This window comes from Rhipicephalus microplus, unplaced genomic scaffold (assembly GCF_043290135.1).
Source record: "Rhipicephalus microplus isolate Deutch F79 unplaced genomic scaffold, USDA_Rmic scaffold_50, whole genome shotgun sequence".
NCBI classification, from domain to species: domain Eukaryota; kingdom Metazoa; phylum Arthropoda; class Arachnida; order Ixodida; family Ixodidae; genus Rhipicephalus; species Rhipicephalus microplus.
The window spans coordinates 2,466,580-2,483,386 of record NW_027464623.1 but is presented as its reverse complement, the minus strand read 5'-3'; the positions used below and the strand labels follow the sequence as shown (position 1 = coordinate 2,483,386).

The window sequence follows — 16,807 nt, the reverse complement described above, 5'->3', positions numbered from 1 at the left end:
GTTTGGAGGGGCACCGAAAATTTCTACCACTTCGTGTTCTTCAACGTGCATTGACATCACACAGTAAGAAGAAGCCTCAACCACTTCGCCTCCACTGATACGCGACCGCCGCCACCGAAATCGAACCCACGACCTTTGGATGAGCAGCCGAACACCGTAACCAAAGATGAAGAATGGCAGACAAACCATTGATATGTGGGTTGCAGCGGCGCGGATCCATGGTTGGCCAACGAGCGCCATGAGATATAACGGCAAGCTAGCAATGATAAATGATTGACATGACAGGACGCAATTTGGCTGTAAATTTGCCTAAATACACGCATGATGTGAACGTGTAATATTTTGCTACAGGGAAGATTTATTAGGTTACAGCGGATCTAGCTAACGCCGTACAGAGCGCACAGGATTGCTGGTCAACAGGATAGTTCGCGAATTCAAGTAGAAAATGGTCATCGGTTTCCTCCCCTGTATGTTATTTCAGCACTTGTGCCAGAGTGACATTACAATAAAATGAGGACAATGGCATGCAGAGTGGTCTATGAGTGCTGAATGAATGAGTGTTGATTATGCTACCAAAATATGAGAATTTAAAGACAGCACAAGCAGCTCCTCAATGCTTTTGGGCCCAGACGCAGAAAAGTCCGTGCTTTCTGATGAATCTACCAGGGCCACAGCAAATGTTAGGAGGTTATACGGAAAGCCTGGGAAACGAATAGGATAACGATATTCATTTTTAAGATGGTCAGCAAAACTATAGGTTTAAAAAGTAGTTCTCTCTCCAAGAACTTAAAAAGTGAAGTAGGAACTGCTGTCGGACGTAAGGCAACAGAAAATCATTGTTCCTATACGGTTCAGGGTATTGTAAGGGGATGTGGAAAGCTGTAAGTAGCTCGCCACATCTATCACACTTGAGTAGATCAGCACCGTACAAAAGGTGTGCATGAACCTTAAAATACGCCGAAGATTATCACGCTGCCCCGTATGCAAGTACTTTATGGCCTATTGCGCTTACACCCGCTTGGAATGGGGCCAAGCGCACGTCTAATGGAGGAAGGATAATAGGGGCCACGTGCGAAGCCGGTTCTGACGGAATCGTTCAGTGCTGCTTTTATTTTCGCGCACCCTTCCAAGTCGAATAGACAGCCTTAATCTCGATTTGCCTCAAAATGGCTTAGGAAGAGATAATTATGCTTACACGCGAGCTTCTGTGTGTTTCTTATTTCAATACGGATTAGCTGTCTAAAACTTTTGGACATTGTATATGACACGTAAGCAGCGCCAGGATGTAGAAGAACCTTTTCGAAATTTTCAGAGCTTCAGGTAAACGTGCGAAGCACTCGCAGCGATGACTTATTGTTTCTGGTGAGCGACTCTTGGTCTGAAGGTGGTGGGATCGAATCAGGGCTGTCTCTCCCAGCCATCTGGAAGCAATATAGAGGCCTGTGTGCCTAGATACGGATGCCCACCGTTAAAGAACCCCAGTTGGTCAAAATTTCCAGAGCGCTCCACTACGATGTCTCCCATAATCATACCATGGTTGTCGAACTTATAACATCAATGCAGTGGAAGCAGTGGAAGAATGAGTGATTCTTCTGTGGTACCCTGTGTATACTGGGGGTCAGGGCTACTCAAGCTGTTCTCACAGCTTTTACCTGCCCTCCTCGTAACATGTTTTTTTCTTACAGAATAAAACTCATAAATTTCAATTTTGAAATAACGAAGTGTGTAACGAAGTGTGTAACTGAGTACGTTCCGTAAATTTATCATCACAATCAGCGTAACTACGCCCACTGCAGGGCAAAGACTTCTCCCGGGTCCCGCTAATTGAACCCTCCCCTGTGCTTCATGCTGCTACCCGCAAACTTGTAATCAATCTGCCCACCTAACCTTCAGTCACCGCCTTGCGCATTTGCCATTTTAAGAATCTTGTCAGTTATTCCTAATGACCAGCGCTTATCTTGCTTACACGCTGCAGGTCCTGTCCATGTCTATTTATTCTGCTTGATTTTGACTGCGGTTTCCTTCATACTCGTTTGCTCCGTGACCCACATTGCTTTCTTCTTGTCCCTTAATATTGCACCTATCACAATCCTTCCCATTGCTCGCTGCGTTTCCCTCAGTAGAACGTCCTCAGTTTTAGCAACTTACAAAGGGATAACACTTGAATGTTCGATGACTCAATCGTATAAAAGTCAAAGCGTTTCGCCGAACATCAGATTGTTGTCAATTGACAACCATGCTCTTTGTTGTCATTGCGCGACCTGTAGCACATGCGCTAGCTCGGCGCAGCTTCATCTGTTCTTCAACGAGTTCAAATCTTTACCTATTTGACGGCTGCGATCTTAGTCGTCACAAACTATGCGTGCCAACGGGTTAACGTGAATAGGCTGTGGCTTCGGCTGAGCCCTTCACTGTAAGCCTGTGAGCCCAAAGCCCCGTACTCTAGCACGTCCTTCCACTGAACGCTCCGTTTCGAATCCATTAAGTGTATGGCAGCACCTGCCTTCGCCGAAGGTATAGCCACAACATTGTTTCTTAAGTGTACACTAGCGGGAGGTCTGGCATGCAAGCTCAAAGCCATAACGCTTCAGCCAGCAGGATAATGACGACTAGTATTCAAGAAGTTGCCAAAGTTTCAGTCTTTCGGCTCCGTGGGGCCAGCAGACGCTTTGACCCAAGACGAAGTTGGCAAAAGTTGAGCAGTCCCACCAGGAATAGCTTCCCCGTTTTAGGCTTACTAGTTCAAATCAGGTCACAAGGTTCACAATGAGCTGTTGTTTTATATAAAACAAAAGTGAAAATGGAACAATTAGAAACGCCACAAGTGCATTCGAAGCCGCAAGCGTGAAGGCTATACATAGGCATCCCGCCAATACCAAAGTGGTTTTATGATCCTAGCATCTGAGTTTCTTCCGGTAAATATCGGAGCAAACTATAACTTAACCAACCTTCCCCCACGCACCACGTAGCCAGGGGTGCGGGGGGGGGGGGGAGGTTGGTTCGACCTCCAACTGCAACGACACCGCCTTCTGAAATTCCGAAAATAAATGGGGAAGTTAGGTGTTTTTCCCAAATAGTCAAGACCGTCAGCAAGTGCCCCCTCTTCCCGTCTCCGACAAAGAATTCCTGTCTACGGGTCTGATATGGTGGTAACCGCAAGTGCGTTAATCGGCCAGAACACTAGAGAAGCGCTGGGTCATAGTTCAGTCGAGTGGCGGTACATTACTCATCTAGGCTTAGCGAAGGACGACATTGAGTCGTGGCTTGTTTGAGAGTACCGAGGCGAACTTCCAGACTCAGGTAAACGTTTTACGGTGAACGCTTTTGAACGGGCATTAACATGCGCCGGCTGCCCACTGGTTTCGTGTGCTTGAAATTGAGCGTTAGTGAGAGTTGCGAGCCTGAGTAAGCATGGTATTAGCGGGAGTTTATAGGAAGTTTTAATATTGGGGCGCCAAAGAAATAGCGTCGAGGCCACTGCGCGTGCGCGTGACCCAAACAGGGTTGGTGTTTTGCGTTGGGGACGCTATTTCTCGAACATAGCGGGGGCCTATAGAAGCCTGCCTGAAAAGCTTTGCGTCAGACAAACGTGACGGCACGCACTGAAGCGACAGCTCTCGGACAAGACTAGAGTGACATAGAAAATGGGGCGGGGAAGGGGGGGGGGTGACCGACGCGCTGCAGGCCCTAATCGAAAACTGTTAGCCCCTGCTTGACCCAAAGCGTGCATACGCAAAGGGCTTTTGGACGCCGATCTGAGTGGGGCGGGAATGCTCGTGAACATGAGTGACAGCCAAATAACATGATTTGGAAGTGAAGTAAGAGACGGTGAATCGAGTACACAGCAATGGGAGCCTGAAGTAATGTCGGCAAGTCTATAGTGAACTATAATCGTATTCTAGTTCACTATAGGCAAGTCTGAGTGGACGTGAGTGTTCGTGTAAGCAAGAGCGTGCAAGGGAAGGGCATAGACGAGTGTGTGAATACGTGGAGTGGCCATGAGTATATGAATGAAAGGGCGTGACAGGATGCACGGTGCTGAAGAAGGTTATTTTCGAGCAGTTCCTGGGTAACTCTTCCAGACTGTGCGTTCAGCTTGTGAAAGTTCGGTATGCGACGAAGTCATGTAGTACTTACTCTTAGCTGTTAATTTTCGTTGAAGCATTCTTCGGGACGAGGGTGACATTGTTGGTGCTCTTATAATAATAATAATAATAATAATATTAATAATAATAATAATAATAATAATAATAATAATAATAATAATAATAATAATAATAATAATAATAATAATAATAATAATAATAATAATAATAATAATAAATCATTTGTTTAATGTCCCCTGGAACAACCATAAAGATTTAGTACAGGTGCACGCAAAAATAAAACTATACAAATAAACAACACAATGCAGACACTCTTCACAAAAATCAAGTAAAAAGAGTGACAACACACAGACAAAAATAAACCAGCGCAAAATTTCTAAAATAAAAAGGGAATACGAGAATAATAGAATCTAAGTGATAAATAAAGGGGAATATACGCGCCTATAGTGAAAAAACCCTCTTGAAAGATGGAAAAGAGAAGAATCTGTACTTTGTGAAAAACTAGTACTAGGCTCAGATAAAACAAGCAGTGATGGACTGTGAAAAACATCAAGATCATGAAAGTTAACATTACTTAGACTTTGTGTTCTGTGAACAGTAGAGTGTTCAAATATGTTGGAAGGCAGAATGGTCGATTCTCCCTGGTTAACTTACGCGGAATCCGAAAATTTGCACAAATGAGCAGTGGAAGGTGGGATATCATACCGTGGACTAGTTCGTAAAGAAATATTAGTTCAGCGCGATTTCGTGGGCAATGAAGTGATGACAATGATAGTAATCTGGTAGTGTTAGAACGAGATCCAGAGGGATTTTTAGTGAAGCGATGATTGTGAATGCTCATGAATGTTTTCTGGACTCGCTCAACGGTGTCAGTGCAAGACTTAGCCATGCTATTTCAGATGAAGGAAATATATTCAAGTTGAAGAAGACATATTGTATTTTACAATGTGTGGAAGGCTGTATAAGAGAACTGAATTATCGAGACATTTTGCAAACACAGCCGAGAGAACGAAAGCCTCCTGCGACAGTAATACTACTAATATTATTATTCATAACATTCATAATAATGAATAATAATAATAATATTAATAATATATTACTGTTACAAATAGTAAATTTATTACTGTTAGTGGTAGTAGGATAGTAGTAATACTGATTATAAGTACCCATGCAATCATCATCACTTAGTGAAAGGCGGACCTCTTTTTATGCCACAAAGAAACCTCGCGGTTTCCCCATTCTCCTAACGAAGGCGAAAACAATTTTGTTTTCCTGCTTAGTGAATTTATTGATCCCCCTTCTCTCCCTCTATCCGTAACCTTTGTTCTGCTTAAGATAGCATTGCACTGCACTGATGAAGTATCTAAGGCATTGCAGGTTCAGTGCCCCTCTCTCAATTTTGCACTGCCACCCCGCTCGGCCCACCTATCACTAAGCAATATTATCATGTGATGACACCGGAATGTGACGTCATACTGACTTTACAAGATACGTGAGGGCTTGGAAAATTTGGTTAATTTTGAAAGGGCAAGACAGCACTGAAATTTAGACAACCACCTCACGAGGACCTTCACAAATATTGACGTCACAAGGTGGCTTCTCAAGAACGTCAAATCGCAAGGACGTCAGAAATATTGATTTCCCAAGGAGTCTTCACAAAGTGCCTTCACGAAAACGTCACAAGCTTGTGAAGTCGTTACGTGATGCTTCATTTTGTATCACACGTGGTGAGGCCGTCGACGGCAACGGTAGATTTCTGCCTTTCATGAGGCATTTGAGGCTTTCCACTTAGAAAAACAAAACAAAAAACCTCGGTACGTTCCAAAAGAAAAGTGAGTTCATGAAACGTGACTGAAGGTAACTGAGCTCTACTGCGTTATTCAAACACAATGGAGGAGACGTCCCTGCTCCAGTGGCCCAATATGAAGTGCCACCAAATGGTAAAATTGCTAGAACATTTACTCCTAATCTTAACGTCTACAAGCGGGGCTTCTATAATTTGCTCGGATGAGACTAGTAATGATCAAATAGAAATAAAGGTTCTATTGGTTCAAGCTTGTCGCAAGACTTGCACAACGGGAATGCCTTGATTCTAGCTTTATTTAGGTAATCGTTTTGTTTCGGAATTCTACAGCGTAATCTAGTAGTGTAAAAAGCGTTTTACAGGCGAGTACACGCCATTGTTTATTCCAGCATTGTCTCATACGAGCAAAATCTTTAAATTTAATAATGAACGTTTTTCTATTTTCTTTTTTCGAAAAAGCATTTCTGAACGTTAATGCTGTTGCGTAAGCCATATCTGGTAACAAACTGCGATGTGGCAGCCAATTTGTTTGCCTAACTATTGCCTTTCTGTAGTGAATCAGGGGTTATAGCGAGATTTACCCAATATCTGGGGCGCTAACCGCTTATGATACCCGGAAGCATTGGATCCTGGACATTAAGGTCTTGACAAAGAACAGCTCCATGGTTAGAAATAAAATTTCGCCACAGAAAATTAGGAATAAACATAGTCCACTGTACCCCATGTGCGGCTTACATTTCGCTCTTCTCCGATTAGATGTATGCCCGACCACTGCACGTACGAACTACTCCTATAATATAAAACACATGCCCTAAGAAAAGGAAGACGATGTGGCAACCTGGCGGACTACTTGGTGCAGCATTACTTGTACAGAACCTGGGGCGAGAAACACCGCACCGGTAGCGTTGCCACCCATACCGGAATCCTTAATGAAACAATATAGTGGTGTTAGAAAAAGAAATCTAATTTGACAGCTTAAGTACACCTCCTGGTACCTGTGAGGGCAAAGAACATGGAAGTGCTCTTTGTCTTCGATCTCGTTAACCTGACTGGCTAATGAGGGAAACAGGCTTCTTAAGGTCATGAAGCGAAACAGAAATCCGGTTTCGTCTCCCTCGATGAAAAGAACTCAGTGGAGAAGACAAGAACAAAGAAAGAATTTGACCCCTATCAGCATGTTCGACTGCAAATGTCGTCGAAAGACGATAGTCCTCCATCTGGAGAGAGTGAATAAAACATTCATTTGATGTTCTGCGCAAGAAAATTAGTGAATGAGATTCTGGAGGCGCTCGATGCGCTCAGCTAGTAAGTCGCACCACTGTATCGTCTTAGCAGAGCGCAGGAAAGACCCACTTCTTCATGCATAACTTTGCATTGTCAGCTTAGCGTGTTAAACGTTACGTTTTTTAGAATTACTTACGTATGACTTTTATAGTGTGAAGAACTACGCCACAGTATATTGACGTGTTGACATTCTGCCTCAAACATGTGCGAAATAACATTTTTTTTCTAATATGCAGATCTCCAATCTAGCGCAGGTTTACAAATCAAACTTCAGCACTTGGGGAATATTCGTGCTTTGCGTCTTTCTGTCTCTCACCATCTTTCAATTCACTGTTTTCTCAAAGAACTTGGAGTGTAACCATGTGGAATGTCAGAGGAAGCCATTTGCGATGCGTACGGAAAAGAACAGGGAAAAGGAATTCTGAGGTTTCCGCATGTTTCTCTTTACTCGCGGCTCATTAGATCACCCCGCTTCCGTGTTTTCATCCAAGTCACGTTCTCCGACAGCATTGTCGCGACGACCCCCTTTCTCGCGTTGGCCCGCAGCAGCTTTCGCTCCTGTTTCTGGAGGAGCGTGCTATACGAATCACAACACCGGTGCTTGCGTCACTCAGGCGGCACGTACAGTAGTGCGAAAATAGCCGCGTTGGACCTCGGCCGAAAGCTCGTTATTTAGGTGATAACTACGCAAACACTGGCCACGGCTCTCAGCGCACAGTGTTCGTCAAATGAATACAAAATGCTTCGCTATGTATGAGTACAAACAAGAGACAGAAGCAGTGACCACTTCCTTTCTGGAGTGTTGCACAGGAGTACGGGAGCAGACGTCGCAGACTTGGCAGTGCATTTTTGGGGACTCATGAGTATCAGCAGCCCAGAGATGATTATGTGCTTTTATCAAGCTGCACACAACAGATTTTGGCGCGGAAAACCATTACAGGTGGATTTGAAAAAATAAATAAAAAGAATGAATTGGAGTGAGCTTTTGGCTGAGAAGGTGCTGTGTGGTGTCTACTACCTTTTTAATAGTCTTTTAGCCCCAACGGTGGCTCAACTGACGCGGGGCTCAGATGCCGACCCGAAAGATGCCGGTTAAATCATGGCCGTTGCGGTCGAATTTTGATGGAGTCCAAATGATAGATAACCAGTGCAGTGTGTGACGTCAGTGTGCAGTACACTTATTCAAGTGGCAGTGCATTGCCACTGGGCTGGACTAAGTGTACTGCCACGGCCAGTGGCAGTACACTTAACGGTATAATTGTGCACAACGCTCTATTATACCGAGGCTCCTCACAACGGTGTCTCTCACAGATTGAGTCACTTTGAGAAGCAAAACACCATAATAATGTGAACATTCTCAGCACTAGCAAAGTTGTAAGTTTTGTTGAGGAAGGTTCAATACATTAACTGAAGAAAGTCGAATCGGATAGCTTTCACCTTCAAGTTGTCCTAGGCAAATGCTTTTGTCGTAAAAAACTTCGATGGAATATTATATCTTCACAGATCTAGCTTCTCATTAACGAACCTACGAGCAGTTTACAATGAACCTGTTACAACAGATCACTTTCTTTTCTTGTGCCACCGTTTCGCCTTACTACGCCGAATGTTTCTTGAAAGGCCGGCTGGTAGGCTGGGATTAGCATTTAAACAGCTAACCTGTTATCCTTCGGAGAGTTTGGTAGGAGCCCCAGTGTTGTTCTGTCTGAGCTACACAAATTCATTCCGGCAACCGGAAGGGTACGTTGCTAGCAATGCCACCTAACTGATGGATACAAATTTTTTCTATTCTTTTTAATATACTTTATATCTGGCTTTTCGAACTATTTTATTTTTCGCACTTCTTTATTTACGTTACGTTTAGTCCTTCTCTATGCTTTTTTGTGTTGCATAACTTTCAAGTATCATTGATACAGAACAGTATGGCCCATCCCCCTTGTAGGTGAACCAAGTTCTTTTAGGCAACAAAACAAAACAATTGCATAAGTGACCCCGTGAGCTTCTATCACGTGTCATTCGGCAAGCATCATCTCTACCGCAAGCACTTTCGAGTATTCGACGCTTACCAGTCAGGCTGAGGTGGGCCCCCGGATGGACTATCTGTCCGGCCAGCGGCAGGAAGACCAGCGGTATCTGCTCCATCGGCGCACCAGGACGCACGAAGGCTCCGAGTCGGCACTCGCCCAAGTCTCGCACGCACGTCCGTATGTCCTCGCGGTACGTGTGGTGCGACGGCGCGCACTGACACCGGCACTCGTCGTTGTCCCCGCCGGGGGCTTGCCAGGCGTCCGGGCCGCAGCCTGCGCAGTCCCTGAAGAGGTCGCCCCCGTGGTGACGCGAGACGTCCAGATCGACTCCTTCGGCGGCGACCGCAGACGAAGACGTCCTCGCGCTCATCGCGAGGTGTCCCAGAAGAAGCAAGGCCGCGAAGAAGGCAAACATGCTTCCATTATGTATCGTCACACCTCAATAGTTTCACGCGTGTGCAATCAGAAGAGCGGCGTGAGACGATGTGAAGAGGGGACGTTGCGTCAGGTTTGTTGCAAGACGGATTACTACATTTAAGCAATAACTCGGTCGGACGTGCCATGATGCAGTTAGATAAATAGGAATAAGAAGAAAGGGGAAGCATGGTAACCGGAAGTTTCAGTAGTGACACCCTGTGAACTATATACCTTAGCTGTGATGGATGACGCAACTCCGCAGATGATGAACGATGGTTCTAGAACGAGTGATAGCTGAAGAGCAGTTCCTCAAATAGCAGTTCCGAAACTCCGCTTTGGAAGGAAGTGTATCGCCTAGTCCACTCAATCAGCAAACTTTGCGTTCTTCGAAAACACGATTGCCTGTGTAGACAAAGAAGATCCTCGGATGCGTTTCATTTAAGTTTATGACCATGCAATCATCACTTCGCTGCGACCGGGAGTGAGTTCTGGGAGGGAAATTCCTGACCCACTTCGTAGGCCACCATTTCTTCGAGCGACCTCTATTTGCCCCGGTACTTAATTACGATAAGTGGCGTCGATGTCTGCTGTCGTCCCGCACCCAATGTCGCGTAAACTGAAAGAACAAAGCGGGCTCGTACGCCGTTATAAAAATGACTCACGCGGTGACAATCATGAGCAGTTCGCCCTATAAGAGAAAAAAAAAGATTGTGGACGAGTTGCTTGAAGTTATACGTTTTTTTGGCACAGGTGTTGGTTTCGGCACTTGGAAACAGAAAGGAATCACCGAGTCTCCTTCCAACGAGTTTGTCTCAAATGAACACGTCGGGAAGTGGAGAAGGCGCACACCTCCGTCGAACATCCATCTAGTAGCAGCACACAGGGCCGTCACAGAACCCTTTCGCGTTCACTGGCACACAAACACAGTAGGCACGCTGATAACGACGTTGGCGACGACATTCTTGGATGGCTTCACTCAAATACGTTAAGAGCATCGATGTCACAAGGACTACCACTGCACACTCCAGGCTCCCCCTGACACTCCGCTCGATACGGTGCCCGATACAGCCTTTGGACCATCGACGCTGCAGCTACTTCGGACCTAGCGGTTCTCAGAGTGTTTCCCGGGTGCGGCACCGAATTCGATACGGCCGCCACCGGCAGGAGCTGCTCGTTTCGCTCGATCGGTTCGTCCGCCCTCTCGGCTTCTCCTCCCGTGCGGGTCATCACCTCGGCGCCTTGACCTTGGCGTGGGATGCCTCGCGCAACGGGACTTTCTCGCTGCGCTGCGAACGACAGCGTCCGCATCGCCGCCACGCTGCCGCCCGAAACAGGTTGCCCGCTGCGCGAGTTCGGCACGCGAACAAAAGACCCGCCTCCCCCGCCTCCTCACCTCCGAACAAACTTCTTAGCGCTAGGTGAGGAGAACCGGTCCATTCTATCGACTGCCGCGCGGCTCGGGTGAATAAAATGGATCGCTGAACTGAATCCTGTCAGCGAACACATTCTCACCTTCTTCGGCTTGGCAAGTCTTCCTCTTCAGAACAACAACAACACACAAAAAAACAAAAAACAAAAGCTAAGAAGAAAAAGTAGACGAGGAGGAAAGGGGGTGAAAATTGTTTCGGCCGCTGCCGGCAAAAGAACGAGTACAGCACGGAACGGCAGAGTTTTCTCCTCTGTGGAAGAAGGTGAAGTGTGTGCATGGGGGGGGGGGGGGGCACCAAGCGTTTCGCGTGTAGGTCCTTAAACGCAGTCACCCGAGTGGGAAGCCAGAGTTCGACCATTTTCCCTCTCCCTCATTTCTCTCTCTTGCTGCCTATTGCGATGTTTTGAGTTTCGCCCAAGAGAACGTTCTCTACTCCGAAGCGTTCTGCTGAGTGGCTACCACCAGCTGTGGTCGACACATCCATGCGGGATCTCTCCTTGAATACTCGTGACCACCCCTGTAACTTGGGTTAACCCAAAATTAGTATGGAAGGGCACGATGGTTTGACGGATACGACTTGCTGATCGTGACATGAATAATCTCCCAATCCCTTCTCGTATCTTCACGTCAGTCACTTTCCGTCAGACAGAGGCACATACCTGCGGGCGGGTATGCCAAAAAAAGAAGAATTCTCAAGAATACGAAGAATCAGTAAATGAAAGAAAAAAAAACGACTGATGGAAAGGCAGGTGATGGCGTGCCGTTGAGGAGAAAACGGGCTGGGGAAGAGAAGGGAGCGTCACTGACAGCGGCTGAGGGTGCAGTAGACAAGGATTCCCAGAGATCTCGACGAAGCTCGCGTGTCCGCCGCTCCATCGCCCGTGGCACACGCTACGCTTTAGACAGCCCTTTTCGTCGGCGCACCGGAGCGCGACGTTCAAGATTGCTCTAACCATGCCCGAGGCTCCCACATTGCAACCCTCCCGTTAACTCTTGGGCGCACGGAACACCAGCAAGGTGTTGCCCAGCGCCAGCGCCGAGGGTTCAAGTTGGAAACGTTTTACGTTGTGGCGTCAGTCAGGTGTGCAAGGTCGCGGTGTTATGGCGTGCTTGCGCTCCGAACTCTCCCCAACTCCGTAACGCTTGGATTCGGCTCGCGAAACGTAATAGCGATGGTCTGCCTGCCTTTTGTGTGCTTCCCCGTTTGTGAGGTGGCGAATACATCCAAGGACGTCCGACGGATCTCTTCTCGAGATCGCTCTCTTCCTGGTCGGTGGCAACTGCCCCGTGAAAGATAGAAAAAAAACAAAAACAAAACAAAGAATACACGACTTCTCCTGAGTATACCGTGTTGGTCTGCTGGAGGAAATCAAACAGGTGACGCTGGCTGCGGCGTCACTTGCACTGCCCGGAACATGCGCGATGCCGAAAGGGAACAAACTGCACTCTCCGAAGAGTGTACGCTTGACCTGCACCGAAGTTCGCTGCAAAGAGTCTCGCACTTTCCAGGTTTTCCCGCGCTCGTTCGTATATAAATCTCTTTCCTTACAACACCGGTGCCTTGTCATGAACAGTTGCACTCCGCGAGAGCTTTACAAGCTCCAGCAAAAAAAACGTCTCTCAGACGTTCAGAGCAAAGCGTTGCGCTGTCGTAGAACCACTTTATGAATATGCAGCAAAATAAAGAAAGATAAGCGAGAAAGAATTAAACGACTCTACGTTCAAAAGCGTTCTCCTTAAGGAGAATTCAGGAAGCGTCATTCGTGGTCCACTTTGGAGCACAAAAGGAGTATTAGAGTGGGTCAGTGACGCGAAGACGGGGCTGTCAGCTCCCGTGGAAGGAGCTCGTCTCACAAAAAGCATTGTATTTTTCACACATCGTAACGTCCAATACGACAGAGAGAAAAAAAAATGCGGCAAATGGTACGAGAAAAAGGTGGATTCTTTGTCGGGCTGGCGTAGGCGTCATGCCCAGTGACGGGAACCTTTTCACGCGATTGTGTTCTGTATAAGAAGAGAACGCACTCAAGTAGCTGGCACACCGTCAACTTCGCGGCTGGCCAAATGACCTAACGAAATAGGCTGGCCTGGTATAGAGATGCTTCTTTATAAACGACGCCCAGGAGAAGCGTAAAACTCAGAATTGGCCAGATGTAGGCATGCGCAGCGAGGTGGCACGCGAATATTGACGGTGGTAGAATCAAGGCCACAAGAGACAGGACTAGAAGGGAGGAACAAGAAAAAAAAAAGCATGTTGCTCGCCTGTAGGGGCAGCAAAAAGTTTTAGGCATATTTTTTTACGAGTGAGTGCTACTGTTTTCCATAAGAAAGTAGTAAACACACAATGAGGCGACGCTCATCATTTCCTCGAACGCTCGTTGTACACTAATTGGTCGAGCACGTGAAACTCGCTGCGCGTGCTAAGAATTCTATTGAGAACTGCTGATGAACCGTTATGCATACAAGTGTTTACAAAGCAACCAACAATAAAATGAGATTTTCGACACGAGTAAACATCAACGGCCAGTTTGCGCAGTGGCCTTATGCTGCTAACAACCTCCCGAGACCGCGTAGTTATTTTCCACAGGCAGACATCCTTCGCACGAAGCACCGGGTGCGATGTTGTAGTTTAGGCGCACTTAAGGCCGTTTTTTTTTTCGGGCATTTCTTCGTAGCGGAGATAACTGCATCGTAACTCCTCTTCTCGACTGCTAGAGGATTTATATCCAAACTGAACGGCTGCATATTCGTACGTGCAAGAACCGTTTGCGCAGGCCCGTATCTCCAAGTTCTGCAGAATGACCGCAATACGTAACGAGGCGTGCGTGCATACTAATTACAAGTTCAAGCAGTCACATAGGGGCACACTCGGGAGAGATAACGAGCAACGAACGCCGATTGCAAAATAAAAAAAAAAGATGTGTGACACGTACGCGTTATGGAGGCACGCCAATCGTAGCTAGCAAGAACGTCGCAGCCCAAACGCTTGAAGAACGAAGGTAATTAATGCGAATACTGGTCCTTAAGTAGCAACAAATAGAGCATTGGACAATTATCCAGTCTTCATCGTAAAAAAAAATAAACAGCGCGGGTACACGGGGGAACAAGGACAACAGGACTTCAAGCTGGCCAGCGCAGTGTCGTTAGGCAGTGCAAAGTCCTGTTGTCTTTGTTGCCCCGTGTACCCACGCTATCTTTTACGAAGAAGCCATGTCAACGAGATCAAGTTTGTACCCTCTTAAAGTAAATTTATCCGGTATGCTTTCAACGATCATTGTGTGAAAAAGCAGGGGGGGGGGGGGGATAACTCAAGATATCTTCGAATGCAATAAACAAAACTTGGTATACGCACATTTGCTTCGCTCCAATGCAGACGACTGGGTGGACGTCTCGCTTGGTTTGTAGAAGCTTTCATTAAAGAACCTACATGTTGATGGTGCGGGCTATGAGCTCACACGTTGGAATGTTCAGGCCTCGCCTATGATGGCCCCTTAGGTGGGCCTGCTGGACGACCCTGATCTGGTCGGCGAATTCTGAGCTGTGCCGGGCATTGGTCCACTTCAGCGAGAAAACAACAGAATTGATGCATTTAGTATTTCTGTTTCAGTTCCAGAGCGTGTGGTCGAGTTTATCAGGTTCCATACAGCAACCCTTGCTGGTGCTGTCATGACAGATCTGAGGGTCGAATGTGTGATAAGCTTGCTGTTTTCGATAAAGGTCAGTCTGAACAAACCATTTCGATGCAAACGTGGTGCAACCCTACGACGACGTTGCCACGTTGGGTTGGTCTACTTCTATTGCGACTTTTAGATGAAAAGCTGCATTATAATCAGGTTTCAAACGGCCCGAATCATACACATTTCGTGTGCCCCTCGCTCGCAACTGCGCTCTTTTGTTTTTTCTTTCGCAAAACGTTCAAGTATAGACTTGAATCCCTCCGGATTCATCCGGTTTTGTCGTGCGCCGGGAGCAGCCTCTTCGGGCGTACAACACCCCGTAAGGCTCCCTTCGTGTTTGATTTATTTCTTTTTCTTTTCTGAAGAGGGGTGTGTGACAGGTGTGGGCGTACTTCTTGCATACATAATTATCGTGGCTGCCATGGTAGACGGAAAAAAACCTTTGATCCCGCTTTCTGAATCGTCTCTGTCGGTTGCAGCAGCCGTTCAAGCGAGTGCATGCACTTGTCGCGGGGTGCTGCCGTCAATGCCATATACCTAGACCAATACGGAAGTGCGTCGGCTAATAAAAAAACAGAAAAGAACATTCATTTGATTACTGCTTGCGGATAGAGTACGCCAGCGGAAATCCCTGTGGCATTCGCACCGCTCACTTGTGAAGAAGAGGAAGACTAAAAGTCATAGGCGCTTCACTTTTTCTTGTTATTTTTTTTTGCATGCCATGCAGAAAGAGCTTGACATGCACTTGACAACATTTCATACCACCGCCACCTCCACCATTCAATTACTTTAGGGCTGATCATTTTACTGGTTGTATAAAATACGTATGTCAAAAAGAAACAAAAGGACAAAAAAAAAGCGCAACGCTATTTTACTTCCGCGTTGCACGCTTCTGGCTGCCAAATCAGTCGTCTGGCTGCCAAATCTGCCATTCCGATTGGCTTCTGTTTTTCCTCAAACTTCCTGGGTCTCGTAATCGCACTGACCTCACAGTGATCGTACGAACCGCCAGTTGCTAAAAAAGAAGCACCAGCGAACCGTCGAAGTGAAGCCGACTGAACGCCGGGCATGGGCCGGCTGCGTGGGGATCCCCACAAGAGATAGTTGTGACAGCTGTCGCATGGTGGCGATATTATCTGTGGTAGTTGCGAATGTTCGATGCCCAATACCTATGATTTTCGCAGCCTTTGTGCTCATTTATGCTACCCGTGTTTAATGCTCAGCACCAACGAACATTACGCCCTGTATGTATATTCATCTGTGCTCCCACATCTTCTTTGCTCACCGTATATGCTTTTTTATGTTCTTTATGTTCATCATTGTCCATAAGGCCCCTGCTTACCACCTGTGCTTTATGATCACCCGCAATATGTTGTATGCTTACAATTTACAGTCTTATACTTTCCTTGTGTCCATATATGATCCTTATGTACCATGTCCGCAATTTGGGGCCTTCATCTTCTTTACGTTCATATTTGATTTTTGTGTTCTATGCTCACCATTTAGTTTTCACGTTCTGTGCTCCCTAACTATGACCTTTACGTGCTTTAAGTTCAACGATGCCCCTGTGTACTTTATTCTCATTCGTACGCTTTAGCTTCAAGGCTGGCCACCACAAGACAAAGGGCACGATCTGGTGTGATAGAAAAACGTGTACCTCCCTTAGCAAAAGGGGAGACCACACGCGTGGGTCTAGAGAGTCTACCTTCTTACCTCGACAGAAATTTTTCGGTCGTCGCATTGTGGCCTCTATTGCCTTGAGTATCACAATACGGCATCACGAAAAAAAAGAAAACACCGCATTTTGATTGTACTTTGGTATATTGTGGCCGCGGCAACATTCTAGCATACCGGGTGCGATAGTTCCAGCCGCTTTCACCAAGAAAGACTTTGCCCGAGTCCCCGGGTGCGGAACCGTAGAAGCATTACCGGCCTTATTGTAGCTGTTGCGTGCATATCTATAGGTTCTTCTACGTACGGTGCAAAAAGTGGTATTTTTGCATCAGCTTACTTCTTATCCTACTTCCCATTCCTCACGGTTTGCCCACGAGTGTTGTTTTGTTGCC

The 16,807-nt window shown here is 46.5% G+C and overlaps 1 protein-coding gene across 1 annotated transcript in view; it reads right to left on the bottom strand.

Moving 5' to 3' along the window:
- LOC142788269 (uncharacterized) overlaps positions 1–9,633 on the bottom strand; it is a 34,056-nt gene extending 24,423 nt beyond the window's left edge. Inside the window, exon 1 of the mRNA XM_075884874.1 lies at positions 9,258–9,633. Coding sequence (XP_075740989.1) covers positions 9,258–9,633 — 376 coding nt within the window. The remainder of the gene's footprint in view (positions 1–9,257) is intronic.
- Between the last annotated feature and the right edge of the window lie 7,174 nt (positions 9,634–16,807).